At 43.3% G+C, this 23,794-nt stretch overlaps 1 protein-coding gene across 1 annotated transcript in view; it reads right to left on the bottom strand.

Annotated features, from left to right (window-relative positions):
• LOC141107400 (xaa-Pro aminopeptidase 2-like) overlaps positions 1–23,794 on the bottom strand; it is a gene marked incomplete in the record, with an annotated part of 211,680 nt that overhangs the window by 44,049 nt on the left and 143,837 nt on the right. The window contains 1 exon segment of the mRNA XM_073598107.1: positions 13,570–13,630. Within this exon segment, the coding sequence (XP_073454208.1) occupies positions 13,570–13,630 (61 nt within the window).

Genomic DNA, 23,794 nt, shown 5'->3' with positions numbered 1-23,794 from the left:
CATTATCATCATCCATATCATCCATATAATCATCATAATCTTCATTCATATCATTATCATCATCCATATCGTCATCATTCATATAATCATCATAATCTTCATTCATATCATTATCATCATCCATATCATCATAATCTCCATTCATATCATCATCATCCTCATATCCTCATCATCCATTATCCATATCATTATCATCATCCATATCATCCATATAATCATCATAATCTTCATTCATATCATTATCATCCTCCATATCATCATTCATATCCAGAGGGCGGCCCATCCATTAAGGGCGCCCCCCCCTCTCTATCGCCGCCTCCCCCTATCCATGCATTCAGCCCCTTTCAGGATGCAGGACGCATAGATTCCAATTGGGGGGGGGGGAGTGTTTTTTTAAAGCACCTGATTAGAGCCAAAAAAGGGTTCAAAATAGGGTGGGCTCGGGGGGCCCAGAGAATGCGCTCACAGCCCACCCAAGGTGTGTTACAACAACGAATAGATGAATTCGCTACTGTAATACTGATCCTCCTCCCCGGCCAGTCAGGAAGCGGGTTTTGGCACCCGTCACCTGATTGGCTGAAAGGACAGGTGATCCTATTGGACGCCTAGGAGGAGGGGAGGAGCTGCACACTGGAAGTCGCCGATGGAGAAGAGGACAGGGAGCCGCTGCATGCCAACCGCCTAAATGGGGTAAGCGCCGGACCGACCGGCAAACAGCAGGGGTGGTATTTGCCGCCCCCCCCCCCCAAAAAAAAAAAAAACACCAACCGCCACTGTTCATATCATCATCTTGGTAAGGGAAGACCTCTATCCATGCAGCATCCAATAAGAGGGGGTATACCTGCTGTTGCTGTACTTTAATGGCATGACTTGAGACAAAGACCATAAAGTTATAAAAAATATAATTTTATTGATAACAATTTAAAATTCAAAAGGGTGGTGTATAAAAGAAGATATACAACATACTGAATATCAACAGAGTAGCAGTGCTATGATAGGATACAGTCACCTTATAACACCTATATCAGGGGGAGGCAACCTGGGGCCCTCCATCTGTTGTGGAACTACATTTCCCATGAGGCATTGCAAGGCTGGCAGTTACAATTACTCCCAGAGGCATGATGGGACTTGTAGTTCTGCAACAGCTGGAGGGCCCCCAGGTTGCCTACCCTTGTTCTATAACATACTTGTATAAAAATAAGCTTGATGTGTAGAAGTGGTGTACAAATCCTTCAAGTGTCGGGATTGTATAGCTTCTTCAAGACCCGTATGGTAAGTATCATACTAGAAGCACATGACGAAAACTTGGAGGCATAACAACGTCTGTGGGGTGGACATGGGGGCTATCGATCCTTTAATGTACCCTCTAATATATCGGTCTATGCCAAAGTGTCTCTAAAGTTTAATGATTAATTACGGATAGTCTCTTGATGTTCCTAGATTGTAAGGAAGGTAAGTAATGGGATCTCTATATAATGTAATGGGATCTCTATGTAATGTGATGGGATCTCTATGTAATGTGATGGGATCTCTATGTAATGTGATGGGATCTCTATGTAATGTAATGGGATCTCTATATAATGTGATGGGATCTCTATGTAATGTGATGGGATCTCTATGTAATGGGATCTCTATGTAATGTGATGTGATGGGATCTCTATGTAATGTGATGGGATCTCTACGTAATGTAATGGGATCTCTATGTAATGTGATGGGATCTCTATGTAATGTGATGGGATCTCTATGTAATGTAATGTGATCTCTATGTAATGTGATGGGATCTCTATGTAATGTGATAGGATCTCTATGTAATGTGATGGGATCTCTATGTAATGTGATGGGATCTCTATGTAATATGATGGGATCTCTATGTAATGTGATGGGATCTCTATGTAATGTGATCTCTATGTAATGTGATGGGATCTCTATGTAATGTGATGGGATCTCTATGTAATGTGATGGGATCTCTATGTAATGTGATGGGATCTCTATGTAATGTGATCTCTATGTAATGTAATGGGATCTCTATGTAATGTAATGGGATCTCTATGTAATGTGATGGGATCTCTATGTAATGTGATGGGATCTCTATGTAATGTGATGGGATCTCTATGTAATGTGATGGGATCTCTATGTAATGTAATGGGATCTCTATGTAATGTGATGGGATCTCTATGTAATGTGATGGGATCTCTATGTAATGTGATCTCTATGTAATGTGATGGGATCTCTATGTAATGTGATGGGATCTCTATGTAATGTGATGGGATCTCTATGTAATGTGATGGGATCTCTATGTAATGTAATGGGATCTCTATGTAATGTGATGGGATCTCTATGTAATGTGATGGGATCTCTATGTAATGTGATCTCTATGTAATGTGATGGGATCTCTATGTAATGTGATCTCTATGTAATGTGATGGGATCTCTATGTAATGTGATCTCTATGTAATGTAATGGGATCTCTATATAATGTGATGGGATCTCTATGTAATGTGATGGGATCTCTATGTAATGTGATAGGATCTCTATGTAATGTGATGGGATCTCTATGTAATGTAATGTAATGGGATCTCTATGTAATGTGATGGGATCTCTATGTAATGTGATCTCTATGTAATGTGATGGGATCTCTATGTAATATGATGGGATCTCTATGTAATGTGATGGGATCTCTATGTAATGTGATGGGATCTCTATGTAATGTGATGGGATCTCTATGTAATGTGATCTCTATGTAATGTAATGGGATCTCTATGTAATGTAATGGGATCTCTATGTAATGTGATGGGATCTCTATGTAATGTGATGGGATCTCTATGTAATGTGATGGGATCTCTATGTAATGTGATGGGATCTCTATGTAATGTAATGGGATCTCTATGTAATGTGATGGGATCTCTATGTAATGTGATGGGATCTCTATGTAATGTAATGGGATCTCTATGTAATGTAATGGGATCTCTATGTAATGTAATGGGATCTCTATGTAATGTGATGGGATCTCTATGTAATGTAATGGGATCTCTATGTAATGTGATGGGATCTCTATGTAATGTAATGTGATGGGATCTCTATGTAATGTAATGGGATCTCTATGTAATGTAATGGGATCTCTATGTAATGTAATGTGATGGGATCTCTATGTAATGTAATGGGATCTCTATGTAATGTAATGGGATCTCTATGTAATGTAATGTGATGGGATCTCTATGTAATGTAATGGGATCTCTATGTAATGTGATGGGATCTCTATGTAATGTAATGTGATGGGATCTCTATGTAATGTGATGTGATGGGATCTCTATGTAATGTAATGGGATCTCTATGTAATGTAATGGGATCTCTATGTAATGTGATGGGATCTCTATGTAATGTGATGGGATCTCTATGTAATGTGATCTCTATGTAATGTAATGGGATCTCTATGTAATGTGATGGGATCTCTATGTAATGTAATGGGATCTCTATGTAATGTGATGGGATCTCTATGTAATGTGATGGGATCTCTATGTAATGTGATCTCTATGTAATGTAATGGGATCTCTATGTAATGTGATGGGATCTCTATGTAATGTAATGGGATCTCTATGTAATGTAATGGGATCTCTATGTAATGTAATGGGATCTCTATGTAATGTGATGTGATGGGATCTCTATGTAATGTAATGGGATCTCTATGTAATGTAATGGGATCTCTATGTAATGTGATGGGATCTCTATATAATGTGATGGGATCTCTATATAATGTGATGGGATCTCTATGTAATGTAATGGGATCTCTATGTAATGTGATGGGATCTCTATGTAATGTGATAGGATCTCTATGTAATGTAATGGGATCTCTATGTAATGTGATGGGATCTCTATGTAATGTGATCTCTATGTAATGTGATGGGATCTCTATGTAATGTGATCTCTATGTAATGTAATGGGATCTCTATATAATGTGATGGGATCTCTATGTAATGTGATGGGATCTCTATGTAATGTGATAGGATCTCTATGTAATGTAATGGGATCTCTATGTAATGTGATGGGATCTCTATGTAATGTGATCTCTATGTAATGTAATGGGATCTCTATGTAATGTGATGGGATCTCTATGTAATGTGATGGGATCTCTATGTAATGTAATGGGATCTCTATGTAATGTAATGTGATGGGATCTCTATGTAATGTAATGGGATCTCTATGTAATGTGATGGGATCTCTATGTAATGTAATGTGATGGGATCTCTATGTAATGTGATGTGATGGGATCTCTATGTAATGTAATGGGATCTCTATGTAATGTAATGGGATCTCTATGTAATGTGATGGGATCTCTATGTAATGTGATGGGATCTCTATGTAATGTGATCTCTATGTAATGTAATGGGATCTCTATGTAATGTGATGGGATCTCTATGTAATGTAATGGGATCTCTATGTAATGTGATGGGATCTCTATGTAATGTGATGGGATCTCTATGTAATGTGATCTCTATGTAATGTAATGGGATCTCTATGTAATGTAATGGGATCTCTATGTAATGTGATGTGATGGGATCTCTATGTAATGTAATGGGATCTCTATGTAATGTAATGGGATCTCTATGTAATGTGATGGGATCTCTATGTAATGTGATAGGATCTCTATGTAATGTAATGGGATCTCTATGTAATGTGATGGGATCTCTATGTAATGTGATCTCTATGTAATGTGATGGGATCTCTATGTAATGTGATCTCTATGTAATGTAATGGGATCTCTATATAATGTGATGGGATCTCTATGTAATGTGATGGGATCTCTATGTAATGTGATGGGATCTCTATGTAATGTAATGGGATCTCTATGTAATGTGATGGGATCTCTATGTAATGTGATCTCTATGTAATGTAATGGGATCTCTATGTAATGTGATCTCTATGTAATGTAATGGGATCTCTATATAATGTGATGGGATCTCTATGTAATGTGATGGGATATCTATGTAATGTGATAGGATCTCTATGTAATGTAATGGGATCTCTATGTAATGTGATGGGATCTCTATGTAATGTGATCTCTATGTAATGTAATGGGATCTCTATGTAATGTGATGGGATCTCTATGTAATGTGATGGGATCTCTATGTAATGTGATGGGATCTCTATGTAATGTGATGGGATCTCTATGTAATGTGATGGGATCTCTATGTAATGTAATGTGATGGGATCTCTATGTAATGTGATGGGATCTCTATGTAATGTAATGTGATCTCTATGTAATGTGATGGGATCTCTATGTAATGTGATGGGATCTCTATGTAATGTGATGGGATCTCTATGTAATGTGATGGGATCTCTATATAATGTAATGGGATCTCTATGTAATGTGATGGGATCTCTATGTAATGTGATGGGATCTCTATGTAATGTGATGGGATCTCTATGTAATGTAATGGGATCTCTATGTAATGTAATGGGATCTCTATGTAATGTAATGGGATCTCTATGTAATGTGATGGGATCTCTATGTAATGTGATCTCTATGTAATGTGATGGGATCTCTATGTAATGTGATGGGATCTCTATATAATGTGATGGGATCTCTATGTAATGTGATGGGATCTCTATGTAATGTGATGGGATCTCTATGTAATGTGATGGGATCTCTATGTAATGTGATGGGATCTCTATGTAATGTGATGGGATCTCTATGTAATGTAATGGGATCTCTATGTAATGTAATGGGATCTCTATGTAATGTGATGGGATCTCTATGTAATGTGATCTCTATGTAATGTGATGGGATCTCTATGTAATGTGATGGGATCTCTATATAATGTGATGGGATCTCTATGTAATGTGATGGGATCTCTATGTAATGTAATGGGATCTCTATGTAATGTAATGGGATCTCTATGTAATGTGATGGGATCTCTATGTAATGTAATGTGATGGGATCTCTATGTAATGTAATGGGATCTCTATGTAATGTAATGGGATCTCTATGTAATGTAATGGGATCTCTATGTAATGTAATGTGATGGGATCTCTATGTAATGTAATGGGATCTCTATGTAATGTAATGTGATGGGATCTCTATGTAATGTAATGTGATGGGATCTCTATGTAATGTGATGTGATGGGATCTCTATGTAATGTAATGGGATCTCTATGTAATGTAATGTAATGGGATCTCTATGTAATGTAATGTGATGGGATCTCTATGTAATGTGATGTGATGGGATCTCTATGTAATGTAATGGGATCTCTATGTAATGTAATGGGATCTCTATGTAATGTAATGGGATCTCTATGTAATGTAATGTGATGGGATCTCTATGTAATGTGATGGGATCTCTATGTAATGTAATGGGATCTCTATGTAATGTAATGGGATCTCTATGTAATGTGATGGGATCTCTATGTAATGTGATGGGATCTCTATGTAATGTAATGGGATCTCTATATAATGTGATGGGATCTCTATGTAATGTAATGGGATCTCTATGTAATGTAATGTAATGGGATCTCTATGTAATGTAATGGGATCTCTATGTAATGTGATGGGATCTCTATGTAATGTGATGTGATGGGATCTCTATGTAATGTAATGGGATCTCTATGTAATGTAATGGGATCTCTATGTAATGTAATGGGATCTCTATGTAATGTAATGTGATGGGATCTCTATGTAATGTGATGGGATCTCTATGTAATGTAATGGGATCTCTATGTAATGTAATGGGATCTCTATGTAATGTGATGGGATCTCTATGTAATGTGATGGGATCTCTATGTAATGTGATCTCTATGTAATGTGATGGGATCTCTATGTAATGTGATGGGATCTCTATGTAATGTAATGGGATCTCTATGTAATGTAATGGGATCTCTATGTAATGTGATGGGATCTCTATGTAATGTGATGGGATCTCTATGTAATGTGATCTCTATGTAATGTGATGGGATCTCTATGTAATGTGATGGGATCTCTATGTAATGTAATGGGATCTCTATGTAATGTAATGTGATCTCTATGTAATGTGATGGGATCTCTATGTAATGTGATGGGATCTCTATGTAATGTGATGGGATCTCTATGTAATGTAATGGGATCTCTATGTAATGTGATGGGATCTCTATGTAATGTGATGGGATCTCTATGTAATGTAATGGGATCTCTATGTAATGTAATGGGATCTCTATGTAATGTGATGTGATGGGATCTCTATGTGGGGTGGCACAGTGGTGTAGTGGGTGGCACAGTGGTGTAGTGGGTAGCACTCTCGCCTAGCAGTAAGAAGGGTCGCTGGTTTGAATCCCAACCATGACACTACCTGCCTGGAGTTTTCATGTTCTCCCTGCGTGGGTTTCCTCCGGGTACTCCGGTTTCCTCCCACACTCTAAAGACATGCTGGTAGGTTAATTGGTTCCTGTCTAAATTGTCCCTAGTATGTATGAATGTGAGTTTAGGGACCTTAGATTGTAAGCTCCTTGAGGGTAGGGACCGATGTGAATGTACAATGTATATGTAAAGTGCTGCGTAAATTGATGGCGCTATATAAGTACCTGAAATAAATAAATAAAAAATAAATAAATGTAATGTGATGGGATCTCTATGTAATGTGATGGGATCTCTATGTAATGTGATGGGATCTCTATGTAATGTAATGTGATGGGATCTCTATGTAATGTGATGGGATCTCTATGTAATGTGATGGGATCTCTATGTAATGTGATGGGATCTCTATGTAATGTAATGTAATGGGATCTCTATGTAATGTGATGGGATCTCTATGTAATGTGATCTCTATGTAATGTGATGGGATCTCTATGTAATGTGATGGGATCTCTATGTAATGTGATGGGATCTCTATGTAATGTGATGGGATCTCTATGTAATGTGATGGGATCTCTATGTAATGTGATCTCTATGTAATGTGATGGGATCTCTATGTAATGTGATGGGATCTCTATGTAATGTAATGGGATCTCTATGTAATGTAATGGGATCTCTATGTAATGTAATGGGATCTCTATATAATGTAATGGGATCTCTATGTAATGTAATGGGATCTCTATATAATGTGATGGGATCTCTATGTAATGTGATGGGATCTCTATGTAATGTAATGGGATCTCTATGTAATGTAATGGGATCTCTATGTAATGTGATGGGATCTCTATGTAATGTGATGGGATCTCTATGTAATGTGATGGGATCTCTATGTAATGTGATGGGATCTCTATGTAATGTGATGGGATCTCTATGTAATGTGATGGGATCTCTATGTAATGTAATGGGATCTCTATGTAATGTGATGGGATCTCTATGTAATGTGATGGGATCTCTATGTAATGTAATGTGATGGGATCTCTATGTAATGTGATGGGATCTCTATGTAATGTGATGGGATCTCTATATAATGTGATGGGATCTCTATGTAATGTGATGGGATCTCTATGTAATGTGATGGGATCTCTATGTAATGTGATGGGATCTCTATGTAATGTAATGTGATGGGATCTCTATGTAATGTGATGGGATCTCTATGTAATGTAATGGGATCTCTATGTAATGTGATGGGATCTCTATGTAATGTAATGTGATGGGATCTCTATGTAATGTAATGTAATGGGATCTCTATGTAATGTAATGTGATGGGATCTCTATGTAATGTAATGTAATGGGATCTCTATGTAATGTAATGGGATCTCTATGTAATGTGATGTGATGGGATCTCTATGTAATGTAATGGGATCTCTATGTAATGTAATGGGATCTCTATGTAATGTGATGGGATCTCTATGTAATGTGATGGGATCTCTATGTAATGTAATGGGATCTCTATATAATGTGATGGGATCTCTATGTAATGTAATGGGATCTCTATGTAATGTAATGTAATGGGATCTCTATGTAATGTAATGGGATCTCTATGTAATGTGATGGGATCTCTATGTAATGTGATGTGATGGGATCTCTATGTAATGTAATGGGATCTCTATGTAATGTAATGGGATCTCTATGTAATGTAATGGGATCTCTATGTAATGTAATGTGATGGGATCTCTATGTAATGTGATGGGATCTCTATGTAATGTAATGGGATCTCTATGTAATGTAATGGGATCTCTATGTAATGTGATGGGATCTCTATGTAATGTGATGGGATCTCTATGTAATGTGATCTCTATGTAATGTGATGGGATCTCTATGTAATGTGATGGGATCTCTATGTAATGTAATGGGATCTCTATGTAATGTAATGGGATCTCTATGTAATGTGATGGGATCTCTATGTAATGTGATGGGATCTCTATGTAATGTGATCTCTATGTAATGTGATGGGATCTCTATGTAATGTGATGGGATCTCTATGTAATGTAATGGGATCTCTATGTAATGTAATGTGATCTCTATGTAATGTGATGGGATCTCTATGTAATGTGATGGGATCTCTATGTAATGTGATGGGATCTCTATGTAATGTAATGGGATCTCTATGTAATGTGATGGGATCTCTATGTAATGTGATGGGATCTCTATGTAATGTAATGGGATCTCTATGTAATGTAATGGGATCTCTATGTAATGTGATGTGATGGGATCTCTATGTGGGGTGGCACAGTGGTGTAGTGGGTGGCACAGTGGTGTAGTGGGTAGCACTCTCGCCTAGCAGTAAGAAGGGTCGCTGGTTTGAATCCCAACCATGACACTACCTGCCTGGAGTTTTCATGTTCTCCCTGCGTGGGTTTCCTCCGGGTACTCCGGTTTCCTCCCACACTCTAAAGACATGCTGGGAGGTTAATTGGTTCCTGTCTAAATTGTCCCTAGTATAGATATGAATGTGAGTTAGGGACCTTAGATTGTAAGCTCCTTGAGGGTAGGGACCGATGTGAATGTACAATGTATATGTAAAGTGCTGCGTAAATTGATGGCGCTATATAAGTACCTGAAATAAATAAATAAAAAATAAATAAATGTAATGTGATGGGATCTCTATGTAATGTGATGGGATCTCTATGTAATGTAATGTGATGGGATCTCTATGTAATGTGATGGGATCTCTATGTAATGTGATGGGATCTCTATGTAATGTGATGGGATCTCTATGTAATGTAATGTAATGGGATCTCTATGTAATGTGATGGGATCTCTATGTAATGTGATCTCTATGTAATGTGATGGGATCTCTATGTAATGTGATGGGATCTCTATGTAATGTGATGGGATCTCTATGTAATGTGATGGGATCTCTATGTAATGTGATGGGATCTCTATGTAATGTGATCTCTATGTAATGTGATGGGATCTCTATGTAATGTGATGGGATCTCTATGTAATGTAATGGGATCTCTATGTAATGTAATGGGATCTCTATGTAATGTAATGGGATCTCTATATAATGTAATGGGATCTCTATGTAATGTAATGGGATCTCTATATAATGTGATGGGATCTCTATGTAATGTGATGGGATCTCTATGTAATGTAATGGGATCTCTATGTAATGTAATGGGATCTCTATGTAATGTGATGGGATCTCTATGTAATGTGATGGGATCTCTATGTAATGTGATGGGATCTCTATGTAATGTGATGGGATCTCTATGTAATGTGATGGGATCTCTATGTAATGTGATGGGATCTCTATGTAATGTAATGGGATCTCTATGTAATGTGATGGGATCTCTATGTAATGTGATGGGATCTCTATGTAATGTAATGTGATGGGATCTCTATGTAATGTGATGGGATCTCTATGTAATGTGATGGGATCTCTATATAATGTGATGGGATCTCTATGTAATGTGATGGGATCTCTATGTAATGTGATGGGATCTCTATGTAATGTGATGGGATCTCTATGTAATGTAATGTGATGGGATCTCTATGTAATGTGATGGGATCTCTATGTAATGTAATGGGATCTCTATGTAATGTGATGGGATCTCTATGTAATGTAATGTGATGGGATCTCTATGTAATGTAATGTAATGGGATCTCTATGTAATGTAATGTGATGGGATCTCTATGTAATGTAATGTAATGGGATCTCTATGTAATGTAATGGGATCTCTATGTAATGTGATGTGATGGGATCTCTATGTAATGTAATGGGATCTCTATGTAATGTAATGGGATCTCTATGTAATGTGATGTGATGGGATCTCTATGTAATGTAATGGGATCTCTATGTAATGTAATGGGATCTCTATGTAATGTGATGGGATCTCTATGTAATGTAATGTAATGGGATCTCTATGTAATGTGATGTGATGGGATCTCTATGTAATGTAATGTGATGGGATCTCTATGTAATGTAATGTGATGGGATCTCTATGTAATGTAATGTGATGGGATCTCTATGTAATGTAATGTGATGGGATCTCTATGTAATGTGATGGGATCTCTATGTAATGTAATGTGATGGGATCTCTATGTAATGTGATGGGATCTCTATGTAATGTAATGTAATGGGATCTCTATGTAATGTAATGGGATCTCTATGTAATGTAATGTGATGGGATCTCTATGTAATGTAATGTGATGGGATCTCTATGTAATGTAATGTGATGGGATCTCTATGTAATGTGATGGGATCTCTATGTAATGTAATGTGATGGGATCTCTATGTAATGTGATGGGATCTCTATGTAATGTAATGTGATGGGATCTCTATGTAATGTAATGTAATGGGATCTCTATGTAATGTAATGTGATGGGATCTCTATGTAATGTGATGGGATCTCTATGTAATGTAATGTGATGGGATCTCTATGTAATGTGATGGGATCTCTATGTAATGTGATGGGATCTCTATGTAATGTAATGTGATGGGATCTCTATGTAATGTGATGGGATCTCTATGTAATGTGATGGGATCTCTATGTAATGTGATGGGATCTCTATGTAATGTGATGGGATCTCTATGTAATGTGATGGGATCTCTATGTAATGTGATGGGATCTCTATGCTCGGTTACAGATCATGTATCCAAATGATTCAAATGGATCTCTAATGGGACTGTGCAGCTTAAAAGAAATCTTCAGGACAGATATTTCTCAGGGTGTCCCTGAATGAAGGACAGTGGCCAGACACTTCATGTCCCCCCGCATGTTGCGTGTGATCATCATCATTCATATCATCATCATCATTCATATCATCATCACCATGCTCATCCATATTATCATAATCTTCATTCATATCATCATCATCCTTGTATCCTCATCATCATCATCCAGATTGCCATTATCATCATAATCTTCATCCATATTATCATAATCTTCATTCATATCAACATGATCATTCAAATCATCATCATCTTCATTCATATCATCATCTTTATTCATATCATCGTTATCCTTGTCATCCTCATATCGTCATCATCATCATCCATATTGTCATTATCATCATAATCTTTATTCATATCATCATCATCATCATAATCATGCTCATCCATATAATCATCATCCATATCATCATAATCTTCATTCATATCATCATCATCATTATTATCATTATCATCCATATTATCATAATCTTCATTCATATCATCATATCCTCATCATTATCCATATATATATATATACATCATCTATTATTATTATTATCATCACCATGCTTATTATTATCATTTATTATAATTGTTATGATTTATTATTATTATCCTCATTATTTATTATCATTATTATTATTTATTTTGTACTATGTGTTCATTTTTTTACAGCTGAACTGTGGAGCTGGATAAGCAAATATCATGTAAATATAAGAGTCCTGTGATGTGACTTCTGGAATCTCAGAGATCTTTGTGTATTCAATCGGGTCTTAGGAATCCTGGCCAATCGGGTCTTAGGACTCCCGGCCAATCGGGAAGCAGGCCCTAAAACCCGATTGGCCTGAGCGTCTTAAGACCTCGGGATGCTCGGCCAATCGGGTTTTAAGACCCGCTTCCTGATTGGCCGGGAGGAGAAGCAGGAAGACATTAGCAAATATTAATTTGCTAATGTCACACAAGTGGGTGGGCTTGGGGGGGGGGAGGCGCAGTGCTCTGCGCCCCGAGCCCACCCTTTTTTGAAGCCAATTAGATCCTCAGGCTCTAATCATGTGCTTAATTAAAAAAAAAACCCCATTGAAATCCATGCGTCCGGCGCCCTGCATGTAGATTAGGGGCCGCGCACATAGATTAGGGGGGGAGAGCCCCTGCACTCCTAATGAGCGTCCGCCAATGTCCAGACCTGATATTTACCCAACTATTACACAGTCCTTTCTGGCAAGAGAGGGGACCCGATCTTTCTCAGCCTCAGTTTCACTTGCACTTACAGGTATCCACCCTACCCACTACCCTGAGACTGGAAAGAAAAAAAAAAAAAAAGCACCAACACTGCAATGGTAATCATCACTTGTTGTCACTCTGCTCCCTCCTCCTCCTTTCAGCATGCTTCCTGCGTGGCAACCAAGTGATTGGCTCATTGTGCTGCTTCTTCAAACTCAGCCTGAGCTCTGCTGTACAGGGACTGCAGGAGATTGATACCAAAGCCCCGAGGTTCCCCTTTAATCCGAAGTTGTTCTGTAAATAAATCTTACCTTTTCAAAGGCGGTGGGTGTCCCCCAGTGCACAGTCCTTGTGATGTCCGTTGTTCCATCGCTAAATAAAGTTTAGAAAGAAGCTTCATATTAGTCTCAATGAAGAGTGAAAATTCGCAGAAATCCCACCAAACTGTATTCATTGACTATTCAGAAAATAAACGTTGAAAGGGTCATTCAATTCTATGTTCAGAAATAGCAGTCATAAAATAAATCCAGGAAATGAACCTTTTTGGGCCGCCTCTCGGGAGTCGGGCCTTGGCGCTGAGCGACCGCATGCTTGTGTGATTTAGCGCCGATGGCACAGTGACTGGAGGCTCAAGGAAAGTTCATGTGACCACCGTGACAGCCAATCACAGCAGTCACGTGGGCCATAAGCCGCCTCCCAGCATAGCAAACCCCTTAAAGGGCCGCCGGCACCAAGGGGTCAACCCTACAGTCATGGCCAAAAATATTTCTGTCAGATGACGCACCACTTCACCCAAAAAATTGTTGTCATTACAAATGTTTCGGCATTCTCGTGTCTATTTCTCGTTGTATCGGTATAAAAGAAAAAAGTGGAGGAAAAAAAAGCCAAATATGACACATTCCACGCAAAACTCCGAAAATGGACTGGACAAAAACCCTAGTTAGACTTACCGGTAACGGTATTTCTACGAGTCTTTCAGGACAGCACCTGGAGAGAGCGCAGCTCCACCCACTTTCCCAGGAAACACTGCAGTCAGTTTCTTTAAAGACCGGACACTTCCACCATGGCCTCAGTTGTTCATAGAGTACCTCCAGCCATGCTGAAATTAGATAAGCAGAACACAGCAATAACACATCTTACAACCTCAAAACTTAGGGCGGGTCATCGGCGCTGTCCTGAAAGACTCGTAGAAATACCGTTACCGGTAAGTCTAACTAGGGTTTTCTCCCTTCGTCTTTCAGGACAGCACCTGGAGATGATAAAAGAGTACTTACTCTAGGGTGGGACCACCGCCTGCAGGACCTTCCTGCCAAACGACTGTTCCGCTGCTGATAGCAAGTCCAACCTGTAGTGGCGGGTGAAGGTGGAGAAACTTGTCCACGTGGCCGCTTTACAGATCCGACCCGGGGAAGCCCCTGCCCTCTCCGCCCAGGACGTTGCTACTGCCCTTGTTGAATGGGCTACTACCCCCTTAGGGGGCTCTGCTCCTGAAGCTTTATAAGCTTCGCTGATGGCCATTCTGAGCCATCTACCTATGGTGCTTTTGGATGCTCTATACCCCTTCCGTGGACCAGAGAAGAGAACAAAGAGCGAATCTGATCTTCTAAAATCTTTCGTTATCTCTATATAATGTAATAAACACCTTCTCACGTCCAGGGAATGGAAAGACCTCTCCTTAGCACTGGACGGGTTAGGACAAAAGGTAGGGAGAATTATCTCTTGTTCCCTATGAAATGCTGATGCCACCTTTGGCAAGAAACCCGGGTCAGTTTTTAGCACTACCCGGTCTGGAAAAATATAACAAAAGGGTTCTCTTATGGAAAGAGCTTGTAACTCGCTTACTCTCCTAGCTGAAGTTACTGCTACTAACAGGACTATTTTTAACGACCATAGCCTGATTGACACTTCCTCTGGAGGTTCAAACGGCCCTTTGATTAGACCCCGCAGAACCACAGACAGGTCCCATCTAGGAAAAAACTTAAAAGGTATTGGCCTAGCTCTGGCCAATGCCTTGAAAAACCTAATAATAAGCGGCTCCCTTGATAACTGCCTCTCAAGAAAAACCGATAATGCAGCTACCTGCACTTTTAGGGTGCTAGCTGCCAACCCCATCTCCATTCCCTCATGGAGAAACTCTAGCACTGAAGCGATTTCCTGTGGCGAAAGTATCCTAATCGCACACCAGCTATTAAATCGTTTCCACGTTTTGAAGTAGATGGCCCTGGTAACCTCTTTACGACTGTTCAGCAGGGTAGAGACCAGTTTATCTGAAAAGCCCTTATTTTTTAACATCTGCTCCTCAGTAACCAACCTGTCAACCTGAGATGCTGGGTATTTGGGTGATGAAGGGGGCCCTGCGTTAGGAGGTCCTTCCGAAGCGGAAGCTCCCAATAAGGTTCCACCGCCATCCCCTGTATTGTTGCGAACCAAGCCCGTTTGGGCCAGAAAGGAGCCACCAGAATCATCGTCGTGTTCTCTTTCTGTAGCTTTCTTAAGACCAAGGGGATCATCTGAAAGGGGGGAAAGGCGTAGCACAACTGGAATTTCCATGGCTGCGCTAATGCATCCAATCCCTCTGCCTGATCCTGCCTGTTCAGTGAGAAGAAGGCCTCTACTTTTGCATTCTTTTGGGATGCGAAAAGATCTATTTGGGGCATTCCCCATCTTTCTGTTAGTTGTTGAAAAGTCTCTACATTTAGACTCCATTCTGCTTCCAGTACTCTTTCTCTGCTCAGAAAGTCTGCCATAAGGTTTAAATCTCCCTTCAGATGTATCGCTGTTATGGAGTTTAGCCTGTCTTCTGCCCAGGCTAGAATCTGGAGTGCCAAGGATAGCAGAGCCCTGCTCCTTGTTCCTCCCTGCCTTGATATATAGGCCACCGCTGTGGCATTGTCCGATAGGACCCGAACATGATGGCCCCGGACTGTTCTTTCGAAGGCCCATAGACCCAAGAGAATAGCCCTCAGCTCTCTCCAATTGGAGGACTTTCTGGCTTCCCAGTCTGTCCAACTCCCCTGAGCCATCTGCTCGTCCAGGTGGGCGCCCCAACCCCAGGAACTTGCGTCTGTTGTTAATCTTTTCTGCAAAGGAAAACTCCAGAGCAGACCCCTGTTCAGGTTTGAGTGATTTCTCCACCACCAAAGCTTCCTCTGAACCCGCGCAGGTATCCTTATTAATTTTTCTAGGGACTCTCCATAGGACCAACTCGTTAAAATTGTCTGCTGGAGCTCCCTTCCATGTAGACGTGCCCACTGCACCGCTGGAATAGTCGCAGTGAGTAGCCCTAAGACCGACATAGCTGCTCTTATGGAGATTGGCATATTTGTCTGCGTCTTCTTCACTGCCTCCTGAAGCTTCTCCCTCTTCCCTTCGGGGAGAAAAATTTTCTCCTGGATGGAATCTATCGTGTAACCCAAGAATAGTATGGTCTGAGATGGAATCAAGTTTGATTTCTCCTCGTTGATTATCCATCCTAGACCTACCAGGTGTCTCATTGTCTTTTCCAGATCTCTCACTAACAGGTCCCTTGTTTTGGCAAAAATTAGTAGATCGTCCAGATAGGGCAGGACTGATACCCCCTCTACTCTGAGTGGGGCCAAGGCCTCCGCCAGGACTTTTGTAAAAATCCTCGGAGAAGATGACAGCCCGAAAGGGAGAGCTCTGAACTGGAGATGAAGGGTAGATTCCCCCAGTTTTATCGCAAACCTTAGGTGTTTCTGAGATGTTGACGCTACTGGTACATGCAAGTATGCATCTCTCAGGTCTATGGAAGCCATAAAACATCCCGGGGTCAGGAGATTCTTTACTGAGAATATTGTGTCCATCCTGAACTTCTTGTACCTGATAGTCTTGTTTAGAATCTTCAGGTTCAGGATGAGCCTGAATTTTCCCGACGGTTTCTTCACAAGAAATATGTGTGAATAGCACCCCTGTTCTAATTCCCCAGGGGGTACGTTCACTATCACCTTTTGTAGCATCAAGTCCTTCAGGATAGCTGTCATTGCTAGTGACTTTTCTGAGTCTCGGGGAGCCTGGGTTATGTAAAAACGCACAGGAGGAGGTTGAGAAAATTCCAGCCTGTAACCCTCCAAGATGGTCCTGAGGATAAACTGGCTGCTTGTTATAGTCTTCCACTGTAAAAAGAAGGTCTGTAACCTTGCTCCCACAGTTGGCTGACCGTCACTGGGTTTTTGGGCTTGTGGTTGGGGGGCGAAAAAGTACTCCTGACTTACCCCTCCCTCTTTGAGACTTCCAAGGCCTTTTGTAGCCTGCCTCTTTGGTATCTGGGGTCTTTCGAAAAGCACGAAAATTTCTGTTGCCTTGCGGAAGTACCTTCTTCTTTATAGGGAAAGCCTTCTTTTTGTCAGCTGTTCTGTCAAGAATAGCTTCCAGCCCAGGGCCAAACACTAGATCACCTTCAAAGGGTAAACCGCATAATTTTGTCTTTGAAGCAGTATCCCCTGTCCATGTCTTGACCCATAACGCCCTGCGAGCTGAGTTTATCAGAGCTGTGGATCTGGCTGACATCCTGATTGACTCCGCTGAGGCATCTGCTATATACCCTACCGCCCTTGATAACACCGGTAGCGTATCTAGCAGATCCTTACGAGGCGTCCCTGCCTCAATGTGGATCTTCAGCTGCTCCAGCCAGTGTTCCAGATTTCTGGCTACCACAGTTGAGGCCATGGCAGGCTTCAAATTTGCTAAAGAAGAATCCCATGCCTTCCTTAATAGGGAGTCTGCCTTTTTGTCCATGGTATCTTTAAGGATACCCATGTCCTCAAAGGCCAGGTCAGTATTCCTAGATACCTGGGAAAAAGCTGCGTCTAGTCTTGGCTTTTTATTCCAAATATGCGAGCTATCCTCATCAAACGGAAACCTTCGCTTGAGGGATTTAGAAAAGAAGGGGGCTCTCTCTGGATCCTTCCACTCCCTTTTAATGGTCTCTGATAGGAATTTATGTACAGGAAAAACCCTGTGTTTTTCCTCCCCGAGGCCTTGGAACATCTTATCGTGTAGGGATAGCTGAGCCTTATCCTCTGTGATGTTAAGGGTAGTATGAATTGTTCTTAGTAAATCATCTACCTCCTCAAGGGATAACTTGTACCTAGAAGAAGGAGAAGAAGCTTCATTTACTTCTTCTGCTTCCTCCTCCGAATTTAGTAAAATGTTACTTTCCTCCTCCTCTGAGTCGCTGCCCCCTCTGGATGCTGAAACAGAGGATTGAGAATGTGGCACCACACTGCTATGCGCCGTTGGACGCCTATCTAGGTAGGACCTGAAGGACTCAAAGGTGTCTGCCAGTTCCTTCCTGAAAGAGCTTAGCAATTCGCTTTGTTGAGCTGCAGGACTAGCAGGAGCTGTCTCCTCCTTAACTATGTCCGTAATGCAAGATTTGCATAATACTTTGGGCCAGGAATCCCTCAGTAACCCCTTACAAGAGGGACACTTCCTTTTAACAATAGGGGAGACATGCTTGGTCTTTTCCTTAGCCTTCTGCAATATCCCAAGGGAAAAAAGACAATAGCTGAACCATATTTCACAAACAACAGTTTACATGCTGTATAAGGAACACAGAAAAAAACACCACCAAGGAAGTTAACCCTTTAACACCCATGATCTGTTCCACAGCCGGTGAATCACCCCACAGATCCACCTTAAAACATAATTAATCACTTATCCCTCCTTTAGTACTCAGGACCAAGTGATCTGCAGGCTCCCCACTTTTTTTTTTTTTTTTTTTAGGGAAGGGATAATAACTAAACATTATAAATGCCCATAGAGTAAAAGACAGAGACCAGTATCCCTGCTTACCTGAGCCTGGCTGATTGTTGTGGCTCCTGCTCCTGCCACCGCCGTCTGATCGTCCTCCATTATTGACAGGACACACAGCGGCGTTTGTGCTCTTTTATTTGATTTTCCCGGGCCGCTCACCGCTGTGAGGGCCGGAAATGAAATCAGCCATGGAGACCGCCCCCCCCTCCTGCGTTCCAGCGGCCGGAACCGGAAGCCGCGTCGCGCCGCTCGAGGCCCCGCCCCCGGTCGGAAATGACACGCTTGCCATCCGAACCCGGAAGGCGTGCGGCCCGTGGAACAGACGCCGCTCTACTCCACAGCCCTGCCACCGGTCTGTAGGAGCGGGACCCTCGCAGCCTGGCTCTCGCCGAGCATGAAGAGGAGGAGGCACCGGAGAATCCCCCACACGTCAGGGAGGATGCTGGGCTGTCTTTGGAAAAGAAGAAAAACGATCCGGTATGCCCTAACCTTCACCACCTGGAGAAAGCGCAGCACACCCCTGGTTCCCTGCAGCGCTTCCACCATGGCGGAGGAAACACTACAACTGAGGCCATGGTGGAAGTGTCCGGTCTTTAAAGAAACTGACTGCAGTGTTTCCTGGGAAAGTGGGTGGAGCTGCGCTCTCTCCAGGTGCTGTCCTGAAAGACGAAGGGAGAAATTATTAGCACCCTCTGTTTAAAAACTTGGTAGCACACCCCTTGGAAAAAATAACTGAAATCAATGACTTCCTGTAACCATCAATGAGTTTCTCTACTGGAATTTTGGACCACTTTTCTTGCGCCAACTGCTCCAGGTCTCTCATATTGGCAGGGCTCCTTTTCACAACTGCTATTTTTTTATCTCTGCACAGGATCTCTATGGGATTTAAATCTGGACTCATTGCTGGCCAGTTCAGTATTCTGCAGCGCTTTGTCTTAAACCATTTCTGGGTGCTTTTTGACGTGTGCTTTGGGTCATTGTCCTGCTGTAAGACCCATGACCTGATTGTCCTGCTGTAAGACCCATGACCTCATTGTCCTGCTGTAAGACCCATGACCTGATTGTCCTGCTGTAAGACCCATGACCTAATTGTCCTGATGTAAGACCTATGACTAGGGTTGTCCTGATACCGATACTAGTATCGGTATCGGCACCGATACCGAGCATTTGCCCAAGTACTTGTACTCGGGCAAATGCTCCCGATGCTTCCCCGATACCTAGAAGACAGCTGTGATCGGCGCGTGGGGGAATTACAAGATTCTCCCCCAGCGGCTTTCACCAGCTTTAGTGACATACAGCGGTGATCGGTCACCGCTGTATGTCACTGTATCCTCCTCCATGCCCCCTCCGTTCCTCTGTGCCTCTCCGCTGTTCCCCTCCGTTCCTCTCTCCTTCTCTGTGTCTCTCCGTTCTCCCCCACCGTTCCTCTCTCCTTTTCTGTCCCCCTCCGCTGTCCCCCTCCGTTCCTCTCTCCTTATCTGTGTCTCTCCGCTGTCCCCCTCCGTTCCTCTCTCCTTCTCTGTGCCTCTCCGCTGTCCCCCTCCGTTCCTCCCTCCTTCTCTGTGCCTCTCCGCTGTCCCCTCCGTTCCTCCCTCCTTCTCTGTGCCTCTCCGCTGTCCCCCTCCGTTCCTCTCTCCTTCTCTGTGCCTCTCCGCTGTCCCCCTCCGTTCCTCTCTCCTTCTCTGTGCCTCTCCGCTGTCCCCCTCCGTTCCTCTCTCCTTCTCTGTGTCTCTCCGCTGTCCCCTCCGTTCCTCTCTCCTTCCCTGTGTCTCTCCGCTGTCCCCCTCCGTTCCTCTCTCCTTCTCTGTGCCTCTCCGCTGTCCCCCTCCGTTCCTCTCTCCTTCTCTGTGCCTCTCCGCTGTCCCCTCCGTTCCTCTCTTCTTCTCTGTCCCCCTCCGTTCCTCTCTCCTTCTCTGTGCCTCTCCGCTGTCCCCTCTGTTCCTCTCTCCTTCCCTGTGTCTCTCCGCTGTCCCCCTTCGTTCCTCTCTCCTTCTCTGTGCCTCTCCGCTGTCCCCCTCCGTTCCTCTCTCCTTCTCTGTGCCTCTCCGCTGTCCCCTCCGTTCCTCTCTCCTTCCCTGTGTCTCTCCGCTGTCCCCTCCGTTCCTCTCTCCTTCCCTGTGTCTCTCCGCTGTCCCCCTCCGTTCCTCTCTCCTTCTCTGTCCCCCTCCGCTGTCCCCCTCCGTTCCTCTCTCCTTATCTGTGTCTCTCCGCTGTCCCCCTCCGTTCCTCTCTCCTTATCTGTGTCTCTCCGCTGTCCCCCTCCGTTCCTCCCTCCTTCTCTGTGCCTCTCCGCTGTCCCCTCCGTTCCTCCCTCCTTCTCTGTGCCTCTCCGCTGTCCCCCTCCGTTCCTCTCTCCTTCTCTGTGCCTCTCCGCTGTCCCCCTCCGTTCCTCTCTCCTTCTCTGTGCCTCTCCGCTGTCCCCTCCGTTCCTCTCTTCTTCTCTGTCCCCCTCCGTTCCTCTCTCCTTCTCTGTGCCTCTCCGCTGTCCCCTCCGTTCCTCTCTCCTTCCCTGTGTCTCTCCGCTGTCCCCCTTCGTTCCTCTCTCCTTCTCTGTGCCTCTCCGCTGTCCCCCTCCGTTCCTCTCTCCTTCTCTGTGCCTCTCCGCTGTCCCCTCCGTTCCTCTCTCCTTCCCTGTGTCTCTCCGCTGTCCCCCTTCGTTCCTCTCTCCTTCTCTGTGCCTCTCCGCTGTCCCCCTCCGTTCCTCTCTCCTTCTCTGTGCCTCTCCGCTGTCCCCTCCGTTCCTCTCTCCTTCCCTGTGTCTCTCCGCTGTCCCCCTTCGTTCCTCTCTCCTTCTCTGTGCCTCTCCGCTGTCCCCTCTGTTCCTCTCTCCTTCCCTGTGTCTCTCCGCTGTCCCCCTTCGTTCCTCTCTCCTTCTCTGTGCCTCTCCGCTGTCCCCCTCCGTTCCTCTCTCCTTCTCTGTGCCTCTCCGCTGTCCCCTCCGTTCCTCTCTCCTTCCCTGTGTCTCTCCGCTGTCCCCCTTCGTTCCTCTCTCCTTCTCTGTGCCTCTCCGCTGTCCCCCTCCGTTCCTCTCTCCTTCTCTGTGCCTCTCCGCTGTCCCCTCCGTTCCTCTCTCCTTCCCTGTGTCTCTCCGCTGTCCCCCTTCGTTCCTCTCTCCTTCTCTGTCCCCCTCCGCTGTCCCCCTTCGTTCCTCTCTCCTTCTCTGTGCCTCTCCGCTGTCCCCCTCCGTTCCTCTCTCCTTCTCTGTGCCTCTCCGCTGTCCCCTCCGTTCCTCTCTCCTTATCTGTCCCCCTCCGTTCCTCTCTCCTTCTCTGTGCCTCTCCGCTGTCCCCCTCCGTTCCTCTCTCCTTCTCTGTGCCTCTCCGCTGTCCCCTCCGTTCCTCTCTTCTTCTCTGTCCCCCTCCGTTCCTCTCTCCTTCTCTGTGCCTCTCCGCTGTCCCCTCCGTTCCTCCCTCCTTCTCTGTCCCCCTCCGTTCCTCTCTCCTTATCTATCCCCCTCCGTTCCTCTTTATCTGTCCCCCTCCGTTCCTCTCTCCTTCTCTGTGTCTCTCCGCTGTCCCCTCCGTTCCTCTCTCCTTATCTGTCCCTCTCAGCTGTCCCCTCCGTTCCTCTCTCCTTATCTGTCCCTCTCAGCTGTCCCCTCCGTTCCTCTCTCCTTATCTGTCCCTCTCCGCTGTCCCCTCCGTTCCTCCCTCCTTCTCTGTCCCTCTCAGCTGTCCCCTCCGTTCTCCCCCTCCGTTCCTCCGTCCCCCTCCTCCTTCCTTTGTGAATGGATAGAGTCAGCTGACTCTGTCCATTCACATAACTGAAACATTGTAATCTCCTGTGATTACGATGTGTCAGTTTATGAATGGAGAGGAGCCGCTGTCTTCTCTCCATTGACTGTCAGTACAGCTGAGGCTGCAGAGAAAGGCACTGGGGAATCTCTATCCTCTGTCTCTTTCTCTGTCTCAAGGGGGAGATATCAGAGGTCTGTTAAGACCCCTGATATCTCACCAAAGCCCCCCAACAGGGCTGATTAAAAAAAAAAAAAAAAAAAACAATAAAGAATAAAAAAATATAATTGTAAAAAAAAAAAATTGTAAAAAAAAAAAAAATAACACACACACACATACACCGTTCACCCCCCCCCCCCCCCCCCCAAAAAAAGCAAGCGCTGTTAAAAAAAAAAAAAAAAAAAAAAAAAACTGTCACGTGACATTAAAAAAAAAAAGTATCGGTAATCGGTATCGGCGAGTACTTGAAAAAAAGTATCGGTACTTGTACTCGGTCCTAAAAAAGTGGTATCGGGACAACCCTACCTATGACCTCATTGTCCTGCTGTAAGACCTATGACCTGATTGGACTACTGAAGGTCAGCTTGAATTTGTCTAGAAGCCGTTCGAGGTTCTTTATCCACCATACGAGCAATCCTTTGTTGCAAATCTATGCCTTACCCCAAATCCTCTTCTATCAAAAAATCCTCCCCTTCCAACTACTCCATATCTAGCACAAATCACCCCCCTCCAATCCCCCCTTCTAGCATGAATCTCTGAGTCCCTTCTACCAAAAATACCACTCCCCGTCCAATTATACCCTATTTAGCACAATTCCTTCTCCCTCCGAACCCCCTCCAAACACCCAACACAAATCCTCTCCTTCCCTTCTAGCAAAAATCCACCCCCTCCAACTGCCCCCCATCTAGCACAATTCCTTCCCCTACAATCCCCCCTTTCTAGCACAAATCCACCGCACGAATCCCCTCCCCTCTTCGACCATAAATCCCCCCCTCCAACCACCCCCCATCTAGCACAAATCCTTCCC

Source organism: Aquarana catesbeiana, linkage group LG09, assembly GCF_042186555.1.
Source record: "Aquarana catesbeiana isolate 2022-GZ linkage group LG09, ASM4218655v1, whole genome shotgun sequence".
Lineage (NCBI taxonomy): Eukaryota > Metazoa > Chordata > Amphibia > Anura > Ranidae > Aquarana > Aquarana catesbeiana.
Note: the sequence above shows the minus strand (reverse complement) of the source record. Positions and strands in the feature narration are given on the sequence as shown.